This window comes from Schistocerca nitens, chromosome 1 (assembly GCF_023898315.1).
Source record: "Schistocerca nitens isolate TAMUIC-IGC-003100 chromosome 1, iqSchNite1.1, whole genome shotgun sequence".
In the NCBI taxonomy this organism is placed as follows: Eukaryota; Metazoa; Arthropoda; class Insecta; order Orthoptera; family Acrididae; genus Schistocerca; species Schistocerca nitens.
The window spans coordinates 1,082,366,290-1,082,384,211 of NC_064614.1; the positions used below are offsets into that span (position 1 = coordinate 1,082,366,290).

At 40.0% G+C, this 17,922-nt stretch overlaps 1 protein-coding gene across 1 annotated transcript in view; it reads right to left on the reverse strand.

The window, feature by feature from the left end:
• LOC126198460 (probable cleavage and polyadenylation specificity factor subunit 2) overlaps window positions 1–17,922 on the reverse strand; it is a 174,685-nt gene that overhangs the window by 92,485 nt on the left and 64,278 nt on the right. The window contains exons 7-8 of the mRNA XM_049934804.1: window positions 12,204–12,326; window positions 7,519–7,619 (exon numbers count right to left, since the gene is read on the reverse strand). Coding sequence (XP_049790761.1) covers window positions 7,519–7,619; window positions 12,204–12,326 — 224 coding nt within the window. The remainder of the gene's footprint in view (window positions 1–7,518; window positions 7,620–12,203; window positions 12,327–17,922) is intronic.

Consider the following 17,922-nt stretch of genomic DNA (forward strand, 5'->3'; position numbering starts at 1 on the left):
ACAAAGTGACAACATGGTCAACTGTAGAATGGTTGAGTCAAAATCCACACTGTGCAGTGGTTAGTAAATTGCGAGACTTCAGCCACCATACCAACCGGGCATAGATCATACGCTCCATCACCTTGCAAACACAACTGGTGAGAGAAATGGGGTGGTAGCTAGAAGGAAGGTGTTTGTCCTTACCGGGCTTAGGTATTGCTATGACAGGGGATTCATGACAGTGTCGGGGAAACTTGCCCTCTGCCCAAATGCAGCTGTACGTATTAAGCAGTAAGTGCATGCCCGCAAGAGAAAGGTGCTGCAACATCTGAATGTGGACAGTGTCTGGCCCTGGAGTGGAGGATCGGGATGAAGTGAGAGCATGATATATCTCCCTCATAATAAAGACTGCATTGTAACACTCACCCTTCTGAGAGCTTCCTCCGCCCGTTTCTGATGGAGGAAGGCAGGGTGATAGCGGGAAGAGCTTGAAATTTCCACAAAATGTCAGCCCAAGGTGTTGGAGATGACATCATCTGCTACTGTCAGGCCGGAAATTGGTGAGTGGATCTTGGTCCCAGAGAGCCATTGGAACCGTTAAAAGAACTAGTGAGTGAAATCCAGCTAGCTTTTTGCTATTTTGAAGAATGCAGCGACACTGTGCTCGCATTTGTTTAAAATGAACACAGTTTGCCATCATAGGATGACAGTTAAAAAAGCAAAGAGCACACCTCTGCATGTTAATCGTGTTGCAGCGCACCTCAGTCCACCAAGGGACTGTGACACAGCATGGTGTAGAGGAATGAAAGTTCTGCAGCAGCAAGGATAATTTTTGCAAGATATTCCTTCTGGTCATCACAACTAGGGAAATCTTGTTCGTCGAAGGTTGCCAGGGAGGAATAAAGCCTCCAGTCGGCCGTAGTAAGCCGCCATCTGGCTGTACACACAGGTGGGGTAGGAGTCAGCAAAGGGATAGCATACAGGAAATGGTTACTCAAGTGGGTATCAAGAAGAACAGACCACTCGAGATAATGGGCAACCTGGGCAGTGCAGAAGAATAGGTCCAAACTGGAACAAGTGTGCGTGGAGTCGGAAAGGAACGTGAGTGCTACTATGTTCAGGCAGAAAACCTTAAGTTGATTAAGAAGGTCAGCCAAGGAGGCACATCTCGGACAGGATGTGGAAGAACCCCAAAGGGGATGGTGTGCATTAAAGTCACCGAGCAGCAGAAAAGGGTAACATTGCTGCTCAATAAGCAGTAGGAAGTCTCCCCTGATGACATCAAATGGTGGAGGGTTATACGAGGGGCGTTTAAAAAGTCCGTGCAAAATTCGAGAGATGGCACCACCGGCGCATATTCAGGTCATGTTTAGTTAGTAGCATCTTTGGAAAGAACGCACACCAAGTTTAAGCCACATTGGTCTATTTCTTTGTGTTTGGCATTCATGCGAATCAAAGAAGTCGAGTGATTGTCAAAAAATTGACGAAAAAGTATTTCGTGTGGTGATTAAACATTACTTTATGAAAGGTAAAGCGCCTCAGGAGACTAAAGTGAAGCTTGATAAACATTACGGTGACCCTGCACCCTCAATTAGAACAGTTTACAAGTGCTTCCAAATTTTCGGAGTGGCCATATGGGCACAAGTGATGCTGAATGTTCTAGACGTCCTGTGGAGGTTACGACTCCACAAGTCATTGATAAAATCCATGATATGGTGATGGATGACAGAAGAGTTAAGGTGCTTGAGATTGCTAGCGCTGTGCACATCTCGAATGAATGGATACATAATATTGTGCATAAACATTTGGACATGAGAAAGCTATCCGCAAGACAGGTTCCGCAATTGCTGACGCTTGAACAAAAACAGAATCTTGTGAAGTGTTGCAAGGATGGTGTGCAGCTGTTCAGGAAGAATCCACAGGACTTTAAATGTCATTTTGTCACTGTGGCTGAAACCGGGTACATTACTACACTCCTGAGACCAAACAACTATCTGAACAATGGGTTACAAAGGGAGAATATGCACCAAAAAAGGCGAAGACCATTCCTTCGGCTGGAAAGTTTATGGCAACTGTCTTTTGGGATTCGCAAATGATAATCCTCATCGACTCATCTGGAAGAGGGTAAAACTATTACAGGTGCATATTGTTCATCGTTATTGGACCATTTGAAAACCGAGCTGCAAGAGAAACACCGGCGATTGGCCCGCAAAAAGTCCTTTTCCATCACGACAATGCACCAGCACACACCTCGGCAGTTGTGGTCGCAATATTAATGGAAATATGATTCCAACACGTTTCACATCTTCCCTATTCTCTAGATTTGGCTCCCTTGGACTACTATTTGTTCCCCAATTTGAAGAAATGGCTAGCAGGACAAAGACTTTATGCAAATGAGGAGGTGATTGCAGCAACTAAGAGCTATTTTGCAGACTTGGACAATTCCTATTATTCGGAAGGGATCAACAAATTAGAAAAGTGTTGGATGAAGTGTATAAGTCTAAAAGGAGACTACATCGAAAAATAAAAAACGTTTACCCCAAACATGTAAGTAGTTTTTATTTTTGCACGGACTTTCCAAACACCCCTCGTAAATGGTACAAAGGGAGAAGGTCAAGCGAGGAAGGAAAAGGCAAACTGCAACAGCTTGAAGACGTGTAGTCAGGGAGATGGGTTAACTATGAATGTCAGGGAGATGGGTTAACTATGAATGTCATCTCGTACGAGCAGTGTGATGCCCCCAAGAGATGGACACCAACCTCATGGGGAAGATCAAAACGGACGGGGAAGAAATGTGAAAGTTCAAAGTGATCGTGAGGATGCAGTTTTGTTTCCTGAAGGCAGAGTACATGTGGACTCTGCAGTTCTATAAGCAGCTGTAAATTATCTTTGTTGAATCGAAGGCCACGAACGTTCCATTGGAGGAGAGTCATGATGAGGAAAAAATGAAGAGGTGTCACCTCGGCACCTGCCGAGTGCCACCCTGCGGAGACTCGCTGCTACAGGGCAGAGGGGTAGGAGGATCCTGCTCCATGAGGTCCACAGAAGCATCGGCTTTCTTGTACTGTCGACATGCAGAGTCCAATGCAGAAAAACAGTTGGTGGTGCACACCAACAACATGGAGACCAGCCCGGCGAAGGTATCACATGGCAACACTGTCGAGGAGGATCTTCGAGTCGGCAAAGGAGAAGACCGTTTGCCGTTGTTGGACTTCAAGTCTTTCTGGTTAGCAGAGGAAGACTCAGGTGCTGGTTGGCAGGAGTGACATAGGAAGTCTTCACAGGAGTATTATTTCTATCCTACCCAGCTTGCCGGTTGTGTATTTGGTGTCTTTGCCCCATGAGGCGAGAGTTTGATGGCTTGTTGCACAGCTGAATGAGGGGACAGTGAAGCTACCATGACACTGGATGATTTCACAACCTGAGAACTTAAATTGAGGTTGAATATCTGCATGGCCACATCCTTCATGGAGTGAGATGTAGCAAGAACAGTACTATAAGTGCCAGATGGTAGAACGCAGGGTTTGCAACTAGCCAATAACTTGCAGGCGGTCAGGTAAGGAACTTTTTCCTTTACCTGGATCTCTTGGACAGCCCACTCATCAAGATACATGGGACAATCTCAAGAGGCGGCGGCACGGTTGCCACTGCAATTGTTACAGCGGGGAGAAGGAAGCGGACAACTGCCCTCGTACGCATCCCTACCATAGGTGACACATTTGTCCAGGTATCAACAGGACACTTGAGAGTGGTTGAAACGATGACACTGGTGGCAGTGCATCGGTTCAGAATGTACAATTGGTCTGTGATAACTTCACAGCCTGCTTTTATCTTGGATGAAAGCACCACTCTTATCAAAGGTGAGAAAAAGAGTGCGTGTGGGCATTAAGGAGGCATCTACCTTTTACATCACCCAATGGATGGCAATGACACCCTGATCAGAGAGGTATGTTTGGATTTCGGCCCCAGTCAGACCATTGAGCAGCCGAGTGTAAATAACACCATGGGAAGAATTCAGAGTTTTATGGGCCTCGACATGAACAGGATAGTTGTGGAGAAGCGAAGTGGCAAGCAGTTGTTGAGCTTGAGAATCATAAGTAATCTCCAAAAGCAAAGTGCTATTCCGTAAATGAGAGCAGAATTTCTCAGAGCTGGCAACTGCATCAACACCTTTCTGAATAATAAATGGATTTACCATTGCGAAGGACTGACCGTCTTCAGTACGTGAAACCACGAGGAACTGTGAAGGGTCTTTGAATCTTTAGCCTCATTCTGTTTGCGTTTCGTGGACATTGCTTGTGAAGATGATTGGCTCACTGTGAGAAAATCCCCTATGATTGCCAATGTCTCCGATGGCACACTCTTTCCAACAGGGGGGCGCCTTCACAAAGGGGTGCACCCACCTCACGTGATTGTTCAAACCTCAGGTCACACCTCCCGAACACCTCACAGAGGAATCAATTGGTGTGACCAAAGATTCTAAATTAATACACAGATTGTTCAGAAAGTAATGTACCACATTTTGTCTCTTAAATAATTATTTACTGAACACAATGAAATGTACACACAAGCCGTGCGGTCTAGGGCACCATGTCACGGATTGCAAGGCCCCTCCTGTAAGAGGTTTGAGTCCTCCCTCAGGCCTGGGTGTGTGTGTTGTTCTTAGCTAAAGTTAGTTTAAGTAGTGTGTAAGTCTAGGGACCGATGACCTGAGCAGTTTGGCCCCTTAAGAATTCACAAACATTTGAACTTTTTTTTTTGTACACACAAGAAAATATGATGTTTCTTCTACGCTGCCTATTTTTCAACATCATCTCCTTCCCATTCTATGGCCTTCCTCCAGTGAGGCACGAGGGTGTGTAAGCCCTATTGGTACCATTTCCTGTTCTGGTCTTGAAGTCACCCACTGTGCGAATCCCCTTTTCATTTTCCTCAAAATGTCTTCCATAAATGGCATCCTTTAATGGCCCAAATAAGTGGAAGCCTGTGGGAGGCATTTCTGGGTGGAAAAGATAACACTGTCCAGTCCTCTATAGTGATGTGTTCCAAAGTCCTCGAACTTGTGAGAGACCAAGCTTTAACATGTTGAATCAAACAATCAGATGGGTTGTTATGACACAGAAGTAGCTGGAAGCACTTCTTGAGTTTAGTTAATGTGTTCACGTATGCTTCAGAATTAATGGTGTTCCCTCTTGGCATTACATCAACGAGTATAAGAGCCTCAGAGTCTCAAAACACAGTTATCATGACTTTAATGTGGAAGCAGTTGCATGGAGAGCGAGGATGACACTATTCTATCAAGTGTCAATTTGTTTAAGGCTGAAAATGCTGAACCCAAGTTCCATCAGCTGCCACAATCTGGGAAAAGGAGGCCTCCCCTTCAGCTTCAAAATGTTGCAGCAACTCAGAAGAAAAGTTTTATTTCAGAGATTTGTGTCCCACAGTAAAAAAGTTCAGAATTCACCATGTACACACTTCTGAGTAATCACGAGCATGGATGACAGCATCCATGCTTTCTTTGCAGAGTTATTATGCATCAGTTCTTGTGAATGAGCACATAAGCAAGCTGCACCTTGTCATGTGTGACAGTTGTTGATGGCCTCACCAAAAGCTGCTAATCTTGGAACTATACCGAATCACCTTCTTGTAATTGCCTCATCCTCTTGCCCAGTGACTGCCTGCACTTCTGTCAACTGCAGATGCTCCATAAACGGCACACAAATGTTTGTGAATGTTGCTAACAGTTTCTTGCTACACAGTGAGAAATTTTCACATTAGTACCATTGTTATTGGTTGAAAACAAAGTGGTGCATTGCTTTCTAATTGATCCTCATATTTTGGAAATACTGAGTTTCCTTCATATTGTAAACAATATTTTAATTATATTCTCAACTTTAACATAAACTGTCATCTCTTTATGTTTCGACTGACTTGTGTAGAGTTTTGTGAACCGAAGAACCCGAGACAGAAGCCAATAGGCAGTTTGTCAACAAGTGGCCACGAAAGCCTCAACAATTTTGTATACCATAGTTTGTTATAGAGTCAATTTGACCTGTTTTAACAGGGGAGACAGGCAATGCTTTAGAAAACAAACTGATTTATGGGAATGAATTGATAAATGCAAATACAGAGAAATAAAATCTGTGCAGAGTTCTGCACAGTGATTTAAGTGCACAAAAAATGGTTCAAATGGCTCTGAGCACTATGGGACTTAACTTCTGAGGTCATCAGTCCCCTACAACTTAGAACTACTTAAACCTAACTAACCTAAGGACATCACACACATCCATGCCCGAAGCAGGATTCGAACCTGCGACCGTAGCGGTCGCGTGGTTCCAAACTGAAGCGCCTAGAACCGCTCGGCCACACCGGCTTAAGTGCACACTAAATACCCAAAGGCCTACAGCTTGAAACACAGACAGATTTTTATATTTTTATCTGTCATGTACACATTTTGTATTCAGTGAAAATTTAATAATTGTCCATACTTGTCACAATGTTACCCCCTATTGATGTGAATTTTTATTTTTAATAATCATGTCTTTTGACTGTGTAATTTGTATCTGGTGAATTTCGTTTCATCTCCTCCTTGTCTTAAGTCCTTTTTCATTCTAGGGAACAGGAACAAGACACACAGAGTGAGGGCAGTGGAGGGGGCGTGCACTGAGAGGGGAGGGGAGAAACTGTATATGCTGTTGGTGCAAAATAATTATTTTGTTTTTTTGGTAAAAACTGGCTAACAATACCATGCGACAGAGAAAATTATCGTGGTGGAAGAGTTAATCCTTTGAGCACTACAAAGTAGGCTTTTTTCCTTCAGTGTCTCACTGTTGATTTTAGTATTTGAAGGCAGTAATGCTTGACAACTGAGGTGCCATGAAAAACAAATTCACGATTGACTATCACTTTCTTACTGAGAGGAAACAATAGTTTTGCGAACTTCAGTCATGGTTATGAAGTAGCCTCAACACTCCCCAATAAATGTTGAAGGACAACATGGTATCTGCAGCTGATTCCCTAACAAGAGCTCAATGATACCTCGATGTTTATTGTCGCTTCAATAACAGCGGAGTTATCATCAACTGGGTAAACCTATCACTACTGCTGCCCACCTGCTGTAAAGAAATTCTTGTTGATATTGGAGGCCCCCCTCTTATTCTCCAGAAGCCACTCTGTATATTGCACAGGCTTAGATAAAAGCACTATTTATTAGTCATAAATTAAATAATTGAAGATAATTTTACCAGTACATACTCCACAGAAAAATGAATGCAATGATTTGTTCCATATATGCTAATTAGAATTTAGTTTTTTGCTACAATATTAATAGTAATTCATAATCTTCCTGAAGCCAATTTATAAAACCAAACAAAACAACACAGACAGCTCAAGCAGTTACAAATTATGCAATACAATGGAAAAAGGTAAGATACGACTTCCTGGTTGCTCGACATTTTCCTTTAATTATTCATCTACTTATGGGCAACACTACTTCTGTGTAATTAACAAAAATTTCTAAAAATAGGCACAGTATTTTACCTATTGGTCAAAATGATGCTGTTAAGAGGATTAGAACACCACTGCAAGAAAAGTTCACGTGAGAAACCACATTCCATATCAGGAGAGCTGGCTAGAACAACCTGCAAATAACAAAACCATCATATATTAAAGACAATGTCCACCATTTTGGTAGATTCCACAGAAATTATTGTGACCATAATTCCATAATAATGAGACATGCATCTGATTTGACAGATTTTATATAGTTTTCTTTGTATCATCATACAATGACCAAGCAGTCTTCCCATGCAACTAACAGAAAAATATAAAAGAGGGCGATCAAAAAATTCCCATCTTACGGCACTGCTGTACCATACATGCAATGCATTGTGATTCTGACAGAGGTATACAAGCACTAACATATATGAAAAGAATTAATGTGGCATCTGTGTCTTTCCAGTTTTGTGTGTGTGTGTGTGTGTGTGTGTGAGCACGAACTATGGCGATGTTATTTTCTAATGCATAAAAACAGGACCACTGTGCTGTCACTCTTTTCTTGGCTGCTAAAGAGCAGACAGTGGTAGACATCTGTATGTTTAGGGTGATTTTGCCTGACTGACATACCAATTCTGGACTGTAAGGACTTTGAATGGAAAGTTTTTGATCACCCCTTATAATTTATCAGAGTAAAATGAGAAAAGTAACTATTAATTGGTAGATAAATGATGAATAGTTTACTGACATATGATATAGATAACAAACTAGAAATAGCTTACTAGTTTTAGTTTTCACTTGCTTAATTTTTGCCATTACTTCATCTTGCATCACATAAACTCCTGTTTACTTTGCATGCCTGTCCTCTACATTTTAGAAACAATCTAGTTTCTTCTCCATTTGATTTCCAAGTGGAACATTTTATTTTTGTGCCCTCTTGTAATAAATTTTGTCTCCAACCAAATCCATCATAATTCTTGCTATTACTACCTCAATTTCAGAAAAGAGCTCAGGGAGGGACTGAATAAGAGAGGACGGAAGTCGAGCGGGAAGGAGACAGGGATCAGTGATAGGGAAAGGGATAAGGAGATAGATAGATAGATAGAGAGAGAGAGAGAGAGAGAGAGAGAGAATGGAGGGAGGAAGACAAGGGAGAGGACTTAGGTAATTCAAAACTTAAATTATTTTCTGATTTGTTATGTATAATATCCTGCCACTTAAATTACGTGGAGACCAACTCCAAGAGTGGCAAACATATTACCTGTGTAGCATGACTTCAAGAGTAATAAGTGTGTCACATAGGTGGGGGAGAGGGTGACTGTTGGCCCTCTACAGTAAATGTGGCACAAGAGGGGAGGGGGATGCCTGTTGGCATTTGACAGGAAATAAATATCAAACCTGACAGGTGATCGGGAGTTTGTATCTCATTACAGAAGCCTCATTCGCCAACTCTCAAATACAACTGTTACCTCGCTTTCTGGACTTTGACTATTTGTATGTGTCTTGCAGTTTAGCCCTTTGAGCTCTATAGTTTCTGCGTGAAAGCACCATTTTTAAGTATCTGTGTCTTTGTGTCTTTTTCACATGAAACCACCAATGCTACTGCAAAACAGAGACTTCTAGCGGTACACTGAGGTAATTCTGCAAAAGTAGTCATTGTAGAAGTCAGTTATAGCATTCAAAGCAACAGTCAGCACGGAGATTGTGCTACATGATTGTAGAAGATTCTGACGTGTTTTTCTTATAAGTAAGTATATCCAAGTTATTGTAACATAAATTTGAGTTTGCACTACTACTTTTATGAGTATTATTGAAATGAAACCGCTGGATCACACGACACAAGATTTTATTAAGTTTTAGGCACATTTTTGCTTGTTATATAAGACTACAATTTCTTTTAGGCATTATGAGTTCATGCAAGTTGGGATGTGGGATTCTGTCTTGGAAAAATGTGAATTTGCCTTCAAATGTAACAGATGAAATGATGGGTGGTTGAAAACTGTATGTCCCAGTGGTTCCAAAGTGAACCAAATCCTTACAACTGATTATTTACTTTTTGCAAATTCTTTTTGTACTCATTGCTTACTATGATAGTAAAGGTTAATTATGTGAAAAATTTTAAAATTACATATTTTTTCATGTTGGTGGGACTCCAAAGGTTCATGTTCATTCGTACAAATTTTAGGCCATGTTACTTGCAGTCACATCATGTGCTTTCCATGTTTTTTCAGCTATCAACTTCAGTGTCAATCTTGATATCAACACTCTATGGGGATCAATCGTGTGACCTGTGTGGTTTCTATTAACCTAAAACACAAAATTATGTATTTCTTCCTGTTTCTCAGGTCCCACGGTAAGGACAACTTCATACATAGCAACATAGTCGGAACAAACAGCCAAATATTTGTGACAATGACGATACAAAAATCACAGCTGTGCTATTATAATGACAATAATTAAAAATAGTGACACTACGGGGTTAGTAAGCAAAAGAGATGGAAAAGTAAACAGTCTGAAAATTAATGTAAACCATTTCTTTTTGTTTGTTTTATTTCTCCTAGCATTATTAAAATGCAGACAATCAATAAATGGCATAAGTTACGAATTGGTTTAACATTAAAATTTTGGCAGATACTTTACGTCAGTAGAACAGTTTGAAATTTTGATTAGTCAGAATATGTTAAAAATTTTTTCTCACGGATACTCTTAAAAAGGAGAGGGTCATATTACATATTAAGGTAAATACAGGGTTATTACAAATGATTGAAGCCATTTCACAGCTCTACAATAACTTTATTATTTGAGATATTTTCACAGTGCTTTGCACACACATACAAAAACTCAAAAAGTTTTTTTAGGCATTCACAAATGTTCGATATGTGCCCCTTTAGTGATTCGGCAGACATCAAGCCGATAATCAAGTTCCTCCCACACTCGGCGCAGCATGTCCCCATCAATGAGTTCGAAAGCATCATTGATGTGAGCTCGCAGTTCTGGCACGTTTCTTGGTAGAGGAGGTTTAAACACTGAATCTTTCACATAACCCCACAGAAAGAAATCGCATGGGGTTAAGTTGGGAGAGCGTGGAGGCCATGACATGAATTGCTGATCATGATCTCCACCACGATCGATCTGTTTAAGAAATGCCGAACATCATGATGGAAGTGAGGTGGAGCACCATCCTGTTGAAAGATGAAGTCGGCACTGTTGGTCTCCAGTTGTGGCATGAGCCAATTTTCCAGCATGTCCAGATACACGTGTCCTGTAACGTTTTTTACGCAGAAGAAGAAGGGGCCGTAAACTTTAAACTGTGAGATTGCACAAAACACGTTAACTTTTGGTGAATTGCGAATTTGCTGCACGCATGCGTGAGGATTCTCTACCGCCCAGATTCGCACATTGTGTCTGTTCACTTCACCATTAAGAAAAAAACGTTGCTTCATCACTGAAAACAAGTTTCGCACTGAACGCATCCTCTTCCATGAGCTGTTGCAACCGCGCCGAAAATTCAAAGCGTTTGACTTTGTCATCGGGTGTCAGGGCTTGTAGCAATTGTAAACGGTAAGGCTTCTGCTTTAGCCTTTTCCGTAAGATTTTCCAAACCGTCGGCTGTGGTACGTTTAGCTCCCTGCTTGCTTTATTCAACGACTTCCGCGGGCTACGCGTGAAACTTGCCCGCACGCGTTCAACCGTTTCTTCGCTCACTGCAGGCCGACCCGTTGATTTCCCCTTACAGAGGCATCCAGAAGCTTTAAACTGCGCATATCATCCCCGAATGGAGTTAGCAGTTGGTGGATCTTTGTTGAACTTCGTTCTGAAGTGTCGTTGCACTGTTATGACTGACTGATGTGAGTGCATTTCAAGCACGACATACGCTTTCTCGGCTCCTGTCGCCATTTTGTCTCACTGCGCTCTCGAGCGCTCTGGCGGCAGAAACCTGAAGTGCGGCTTCAGCCGAACAAAACTTTATGAGTTTTTCTACGTATCTGTAGTGTGCCGTGACCATATGTCAATGAATGGAGCTACAGTGAATTTATGAAACAGCTTCAATCATTTGTAATAGCCCTGTACATTGTATGCACAACTCATTCACATTTTTCTGGTACATTAAAAGGTTTCTGCCACTGATAATCTCTTTCCACACTGTGTGACCTGTTCTTAATTTATAAACACATCACAGATGCACCTACAAATAGGCATAATTAATTAAGCAATATTTAAAACACTGTTTCTACTAATATTTTTGATACAAGAAGGTATACAGAATTAAAACTGTATAATATACATATCCATGTATTAAACAAAAATACACAACTGATTCTACATGATATACAATGTTATTGTAGCATAGTTGAAGCAAATGTCAACAAAAGTCTTTGGTGATAAATGAGGATGCCTTGTCACATACAGTAAAACCCTGTTCTTAAATCCCCACATTTAATGTTTTCCTGCTTTTAATGATGCTTTTTGTCAATCCCGCCAAAAGTCCTATTCTCTCAACACAATGCTTTCTCATCACTAACAATTCTGAGTTTCAACATTTCCCTCATTTTAAGTACAAAGTACAAAGGGGGTTTTACTGTACATTTAAATTTTTTGAGGTTTTGATCAAGAAAATCAAACAAATGTTTAACAAAATTGTATACCTAATAAATTACACAATGAGAATTACTCAGTCAAATATAGTAACAGAGAAGTTTGTTATACGAAGTTAACTGATACTTCCTTACCTTTGGACTTGGTACTCGACTGAGTTCAGCTATGCTGTGACATAACTGTAGATGCTTAAACTGAAAAGGATTATTCCTTGCTCCTTCAAAAGTTCGCATTAATTTGTCACTCATCCACTCAATCTGAAAGCCAACAACATAAGATTACAAGTAATTTAAAAAAATACCACTGAAAATGAGCAGTAATGTTATTTCAACACAATCTTTGAAATTTTTTTGGAAATTTGTGGGACCAAACTGCTGAGATCTTCGGTCCCTAAGCTTACACACTACTTAATACAACTTAAACTAACTTACGCTAAGGACAAAAAACACACACACACACACACACACACACACACACACACACACCCCCGAGGGAGGACTTAAACCTTCGATGGGGGACGCCGCATGGACCGTGAAAAGGCGCCTCAGATTGCGCAGCTACCCCATGCGGCAACACAATCTTTGTGCAGTAGTTTACACTCCAACACATCAAACAAAAAGTGCAATCTCCACAGTGGAGATCTACAAAGTAAAATGGGTCAAAATCTTTATCATTACGTGAAACATGGACATAAATAAACAATTCCCTATCTTCCCAAAATCATTAAAATATGAATGTCACAGTTACGGAATGAGAAAAATATTGTTTGGTCCATTTGTTTCAATGGTTGGGTTAGTACACTGTACGACGCATGTGATATCTAGGTAACACTTATCAGAAAGTTGCTGAGACGTATTCTTTGCAAACAAACTACAAGTTACTCATTCTAACTAGATTATGATACAAAAATGATACTACTTACCTATTTTTTTGGAATCAAAACAACTTACTGTATCATTGATATGAGAATAATATCCAAACTAAAGGGTACAGTCCATGAAGAAAACATTTTATTGGAATTGTCATAAATACTACTATTTTTAAAGATACTTCAGAAAACTTGTAAAAATATTTTTGCCAAAAAAGCCAAAAATAGAAACAAATTACTGGTGATCAAACCGAAACAGCAACAAATGAAGGATGGAGAATAACGGAAATGTTGAAGAAAGTCGCAAGTCTTTGTATGCACTAAAGTAAAACCCTGTATTAATGAATTCTATTTTAAGGAATTCACGCTTTTCTGTCAATTCCTGTGAAATTGCCATAAGTTCAATGTCACTGAAATTTAGCTATAATGGACATGACTTAAAAGAAAGCCCTCATTTAAGGAATAAATATTAAAGCTTGCAAACTGAAACTTATTTATGTGACAACTCTTAACATTTTTGAAAACGTTGCTTCAGACTGCTGCTAGAGAAAACATCAATAATTTAAAATTAATTGTTATTGCAAATATGTTTGCCATAATCTTTGGTTGATAATTTCGAATGACAGCCATTTTTCACATATCTGTCATGTCATCTGGCTTTACAGAAAACATTCCTATTAGCTCTTAGCATGCAAACAATACTGAATTCTACACTTTGCAAGTTTTGTGTATTTATAGCTATCAAAATAAGAAAGCTTAAGATTCAGCAGAAGCCTAAAAATTACTCTCGACGATGAAGACAACGGGAATATTAAACTCATTGACATAGAAAACAAATGTATGTGCGATATATACTGAAAGAAAAGCAGGCATTCCTGAAAGCTAAAGCTCATGGCTCTTTTACATTAAAAATGAATAACATTTATGTTTCATCATTTAGAGGTGCCCACACACCTTCAGTGTAACTGCACAGTTATCCATTAAAATAAAAATCTGTACCATTAGCTGAACTCAAGGTGTGTAGTTTACATCCCATTTTCTGCCATTTCTCTCAATTCCGCTGTTCCGTGGAAATTTCATGTCGATAAAGTGATTATGAGGAACAGCAAAGGACAGCTGCACTTTTTGTTGTGTGGTTGCAGATGTATTGGTTCTCTAGTTCTTTCAGAAAAGCAGATTGAAAGTTCTTTACATTTTTTACATCATCTCGAGTCACACTAGGTTCCAGAAAGTTTCAGTTTTTGTATTGAAAATAATAGATTGTAGCTTTTTTTCACACAGTTGGAATGTGAAACGTGTATATCACAATGTTTAGGGTAATTCCCAAATCTTTCAATAAATGCAAAATCACATATTTTTCTTTCTTCATGAAGGTAATGACAGCAACAGGTTCAGGTGACATTCAATGACAAGACTTGGAAAACTACATTTACTGGAGGGAATTTCACTGTGCATCATTGCTAAAGACAAGTTTCTTGCACAGGCAGACAGCCTGTCTGAAATATGCAGCATTTGTTAGATTACACAGCTCTACAAAATAAATTTTTTTTTTCGTTGCCAGGGAAGTTTGAACGAAAATGGGATATTGTTATGATACTCATTCCGAGTATATTTGTACTTTTTCCAAATTGGCTCTGGTTTTTGAGATATAGGTTATTTGTGGAAATGAGAGTTTCATGTGGATAATATCGACTGCAGGGTCCATATATGGTGTAATGTATTTGCTACCTGTTTTTTAATTACTGATATTGTACTATCTTTATTAAACAATTGTGCTCAGGGAGTGCATCTGTGTGGTTGAGGATTACATCATGCAAACATCATACTGTCAGCATGTGTTCAGTCCTGTTGTGCGGTGCGTGTGTTGAAGATATTGAGGGTTGTGCAGATTTGAATTCGGCGGTACTCGACATTCATTTGTTGGCCGAGGTAATCCCCGCAACAGCCGATAGGTAGCGTTCAGTGTAAACAAGAAAAATGGCGATGGTCGAAAGTCACACACATGTGCAGTGCAGCTTCAAGGAGATAGAACCTTTTCATCGTGACGTAGCAAATAAGAGGTGAGTATTCATTTCACACAAAACAATTAATGATGTTTGTTGGATGTGATTGACATGCAAATACAAGAAAGTTCTGCATAATATGTAGTATTTGTGCAATTTTGTTTTAGGAAAACATGAGTTCTTCACGCCGTCTTTGCGTGAACCATCCAGATGAGTTCTGCTACATTTGTGGTGAATACGTTCTTCAAAAGAACAGGAAGAATATCACTCCTTTTGTGAAGGAAGCGTATCTGGCATATTTCGGAATTAAACTTGGAGATCAAGACAAGGCGTGGGCACCCCATAAAGTTTGTAAATGCTGTGTGGAGTGCTTACGGCAGTGGACAAAACGAAAAAGGAAAAGCTTAAACTTCGGAGTGCCTATGGTATGGCGAGAGCAGAAGAACCATACAGATGATTGCTATTTTTGCAATGTTAATGTGAAAGGTTTTAATAGGTTCAAAAAACGAAAGTGGGAATATCCCGATTTGGAGTCAGCAAGAAGACCGGTGGTGCACAGCAACGATGTTCCTGTACCAACCTTCACAACATTACCCACGCTAACATCATCAGATGACGATGTGCACGGCAAGGAATGTACAAGTAGTGGTTCGGAATACGAAGGACGTGAGACACAACCCCAGCAGTTCGACCAGAAGGAACTCAGTGACTTGATACGAGAACTCAATCTTTCAAAGCAAGCATCAGAACTCTTAGCATCCAGGCTTAAGGAAAAGAACTGTCTTCATTCAAGTGTTAAAATAACAGCTTACCGGACGAGAGAAGAAAACCTTCTTCCATACTTCAACCAAGAAGAGGTTATAGTGTATTGCAGCAATATACCTGGACTTTTACTTGAATTGGGGCTGCCGGAATATAGACCAGAGGACTGGCGTCTCCTTCATAGACAGTTCCACTAGAAGTTTAAAATGTGTTCTCCTACACAATGGCAATCGTTACGCATCTATTCCAACTGCCCACTCAACAAAACTTTGTGAAGCATATGCTAACATCAAGATGGTTCTGCAGAAAATTCAGTATATGCAGCACCAGTGGTTGATTTGTGTTGATTTGAAAATGGTGAACTTCTTGCTTGGACAACAAAGTGGATACACAAAGCACGCATGTTTTATATGCATGTGGGATAGTAGGGCAAAGCACGAACATTGGAAGCAGAAAACATGGCCTCCAAGGGAACATATGGCTGTTGGTGAAGCAAACATCATTAATGAACCTCTGGTTAGTAGGGACAAGATTGTTCTTCCACCATTACATATTAAGTTAGGACTAATGAAGCAATTCACCAAAGCTTTAGACAGAAATGGTAATTGCTTCACATACATCTGCAATACGTTCCCTGGACTCAGTAGTGAAAAACTTAAGGCAGGAATATTTGATGGTCCTCAAATTCGCAGGCTCATCAACGATACCAATTTTACAAGTGTCATGACTGTCACTGAAGCATCGGCCTGGAACAGTTTTGTCGCTGTTGTAAAATGTTTTTTGGGCAATCATAAAGCTCCCAATTACGAGGAACTGGTCAAAAACATGCTCACTAACTTTCAAAACTTAGGAGCTAACATGAGCATAAAATTGCACTTCCTTCACAGCCACTTGGATCGATTTCCTCGTAATCTAGGTGATTTCAGTGAGGAACAAGGAGAGCGGTTCCATCAAGATATGAAAGGAATAGAGGAAAGATATAAAGGAAGATGGGACAGGCATATGATGGCAGATTATTGCTGGAATCTGCAACGTGACTGTTCTGAAGAGGCCTATAAAAGGAAAGCGTGCAGGAAGCGGTTCGTCATGGACGGAAAATGATATACTTATAGAGAAACTTTTCAATTATGTTTTATACGTGGACAAATGCCTATCAGGTTTTCATAGAAGCTATTTATAAAGATTATTTTCTTTTTTCATTGTAGTTTGTAGCGCTCGAGTTCAGTATTAGCAATTTTTTCTAATTTTTTGAATAAATCATGCATTATCTCAAAAACTAGAGCCAAACTGCATAAATGGTTGCTATATTCGTCCTCAGCACCACTAACCCATCCTAAAGCCACTCAAATATCCTTGGCAAGAAAATGAGTGTTGACCAGTGTTATCGATCACTCCCGACATCACACATGTTAAGCTATGCAGATAGACTGAAGGTGTGCAGGCCCCTTAAGGATTTAGAAACAATTATCTTACTAATAAAACGGTTTTATGACTTGTGAAGTGCAAACACTCCCAGGGTGGAAATTTATTATGAAAGAAGATTCAAAAAAATCGTCTCAAAGCTTGGGACTGTATATTTTAGCACATCAAATGACTGGCAGGATAACTTCTCACTCCCTCTTACCAAAATTTAAGTGGAGTGATGAAACTGGGAGCTAACATAATTTAATTCTCTCAAAAACATAGGGCAATTCAGTTCAGTGGGGAAAATGTCATGGGGGCAAATGAAAGCACAGAAAGAATGACTGCCCTGCTGTGTGTTAAATGTGACAGCAGTGATAAGTTGCTGCCATTAATTAGCGGAAAATTTTAAACTAATTTGGATTTAAAAACATAAAAACATTACTGTGTACCTACAACATCATTAGCTGAGATGGGTGCAGCAGAAAGAAAGATTATTCTCATTACTAACAGATGCCTCACATAACCAAAGCTAACAAGAATGTTTTATCGTTTCTTTTTCAGATAAGTCTCCTGTAGCCTTGAGACTTGGACATAATTCACCCTGTGGAAGCTGAATACAGAATGGCTCTTGTGTAGAGGCCAGATTCATTTTTTACAGAAAGAGCATAACGAGAATGAATATTTAGAAACCTATGCAAATGTTCGTTGCAGGCTGTGTTGAACCTTATTGGCAGTGGGTCAGTATCAGCTGCTGTAAAAGAAGAAGAAGAAGAAGAAGAAGAAGAAGAAGAAGAAGATGAAAATTATTATTATTAT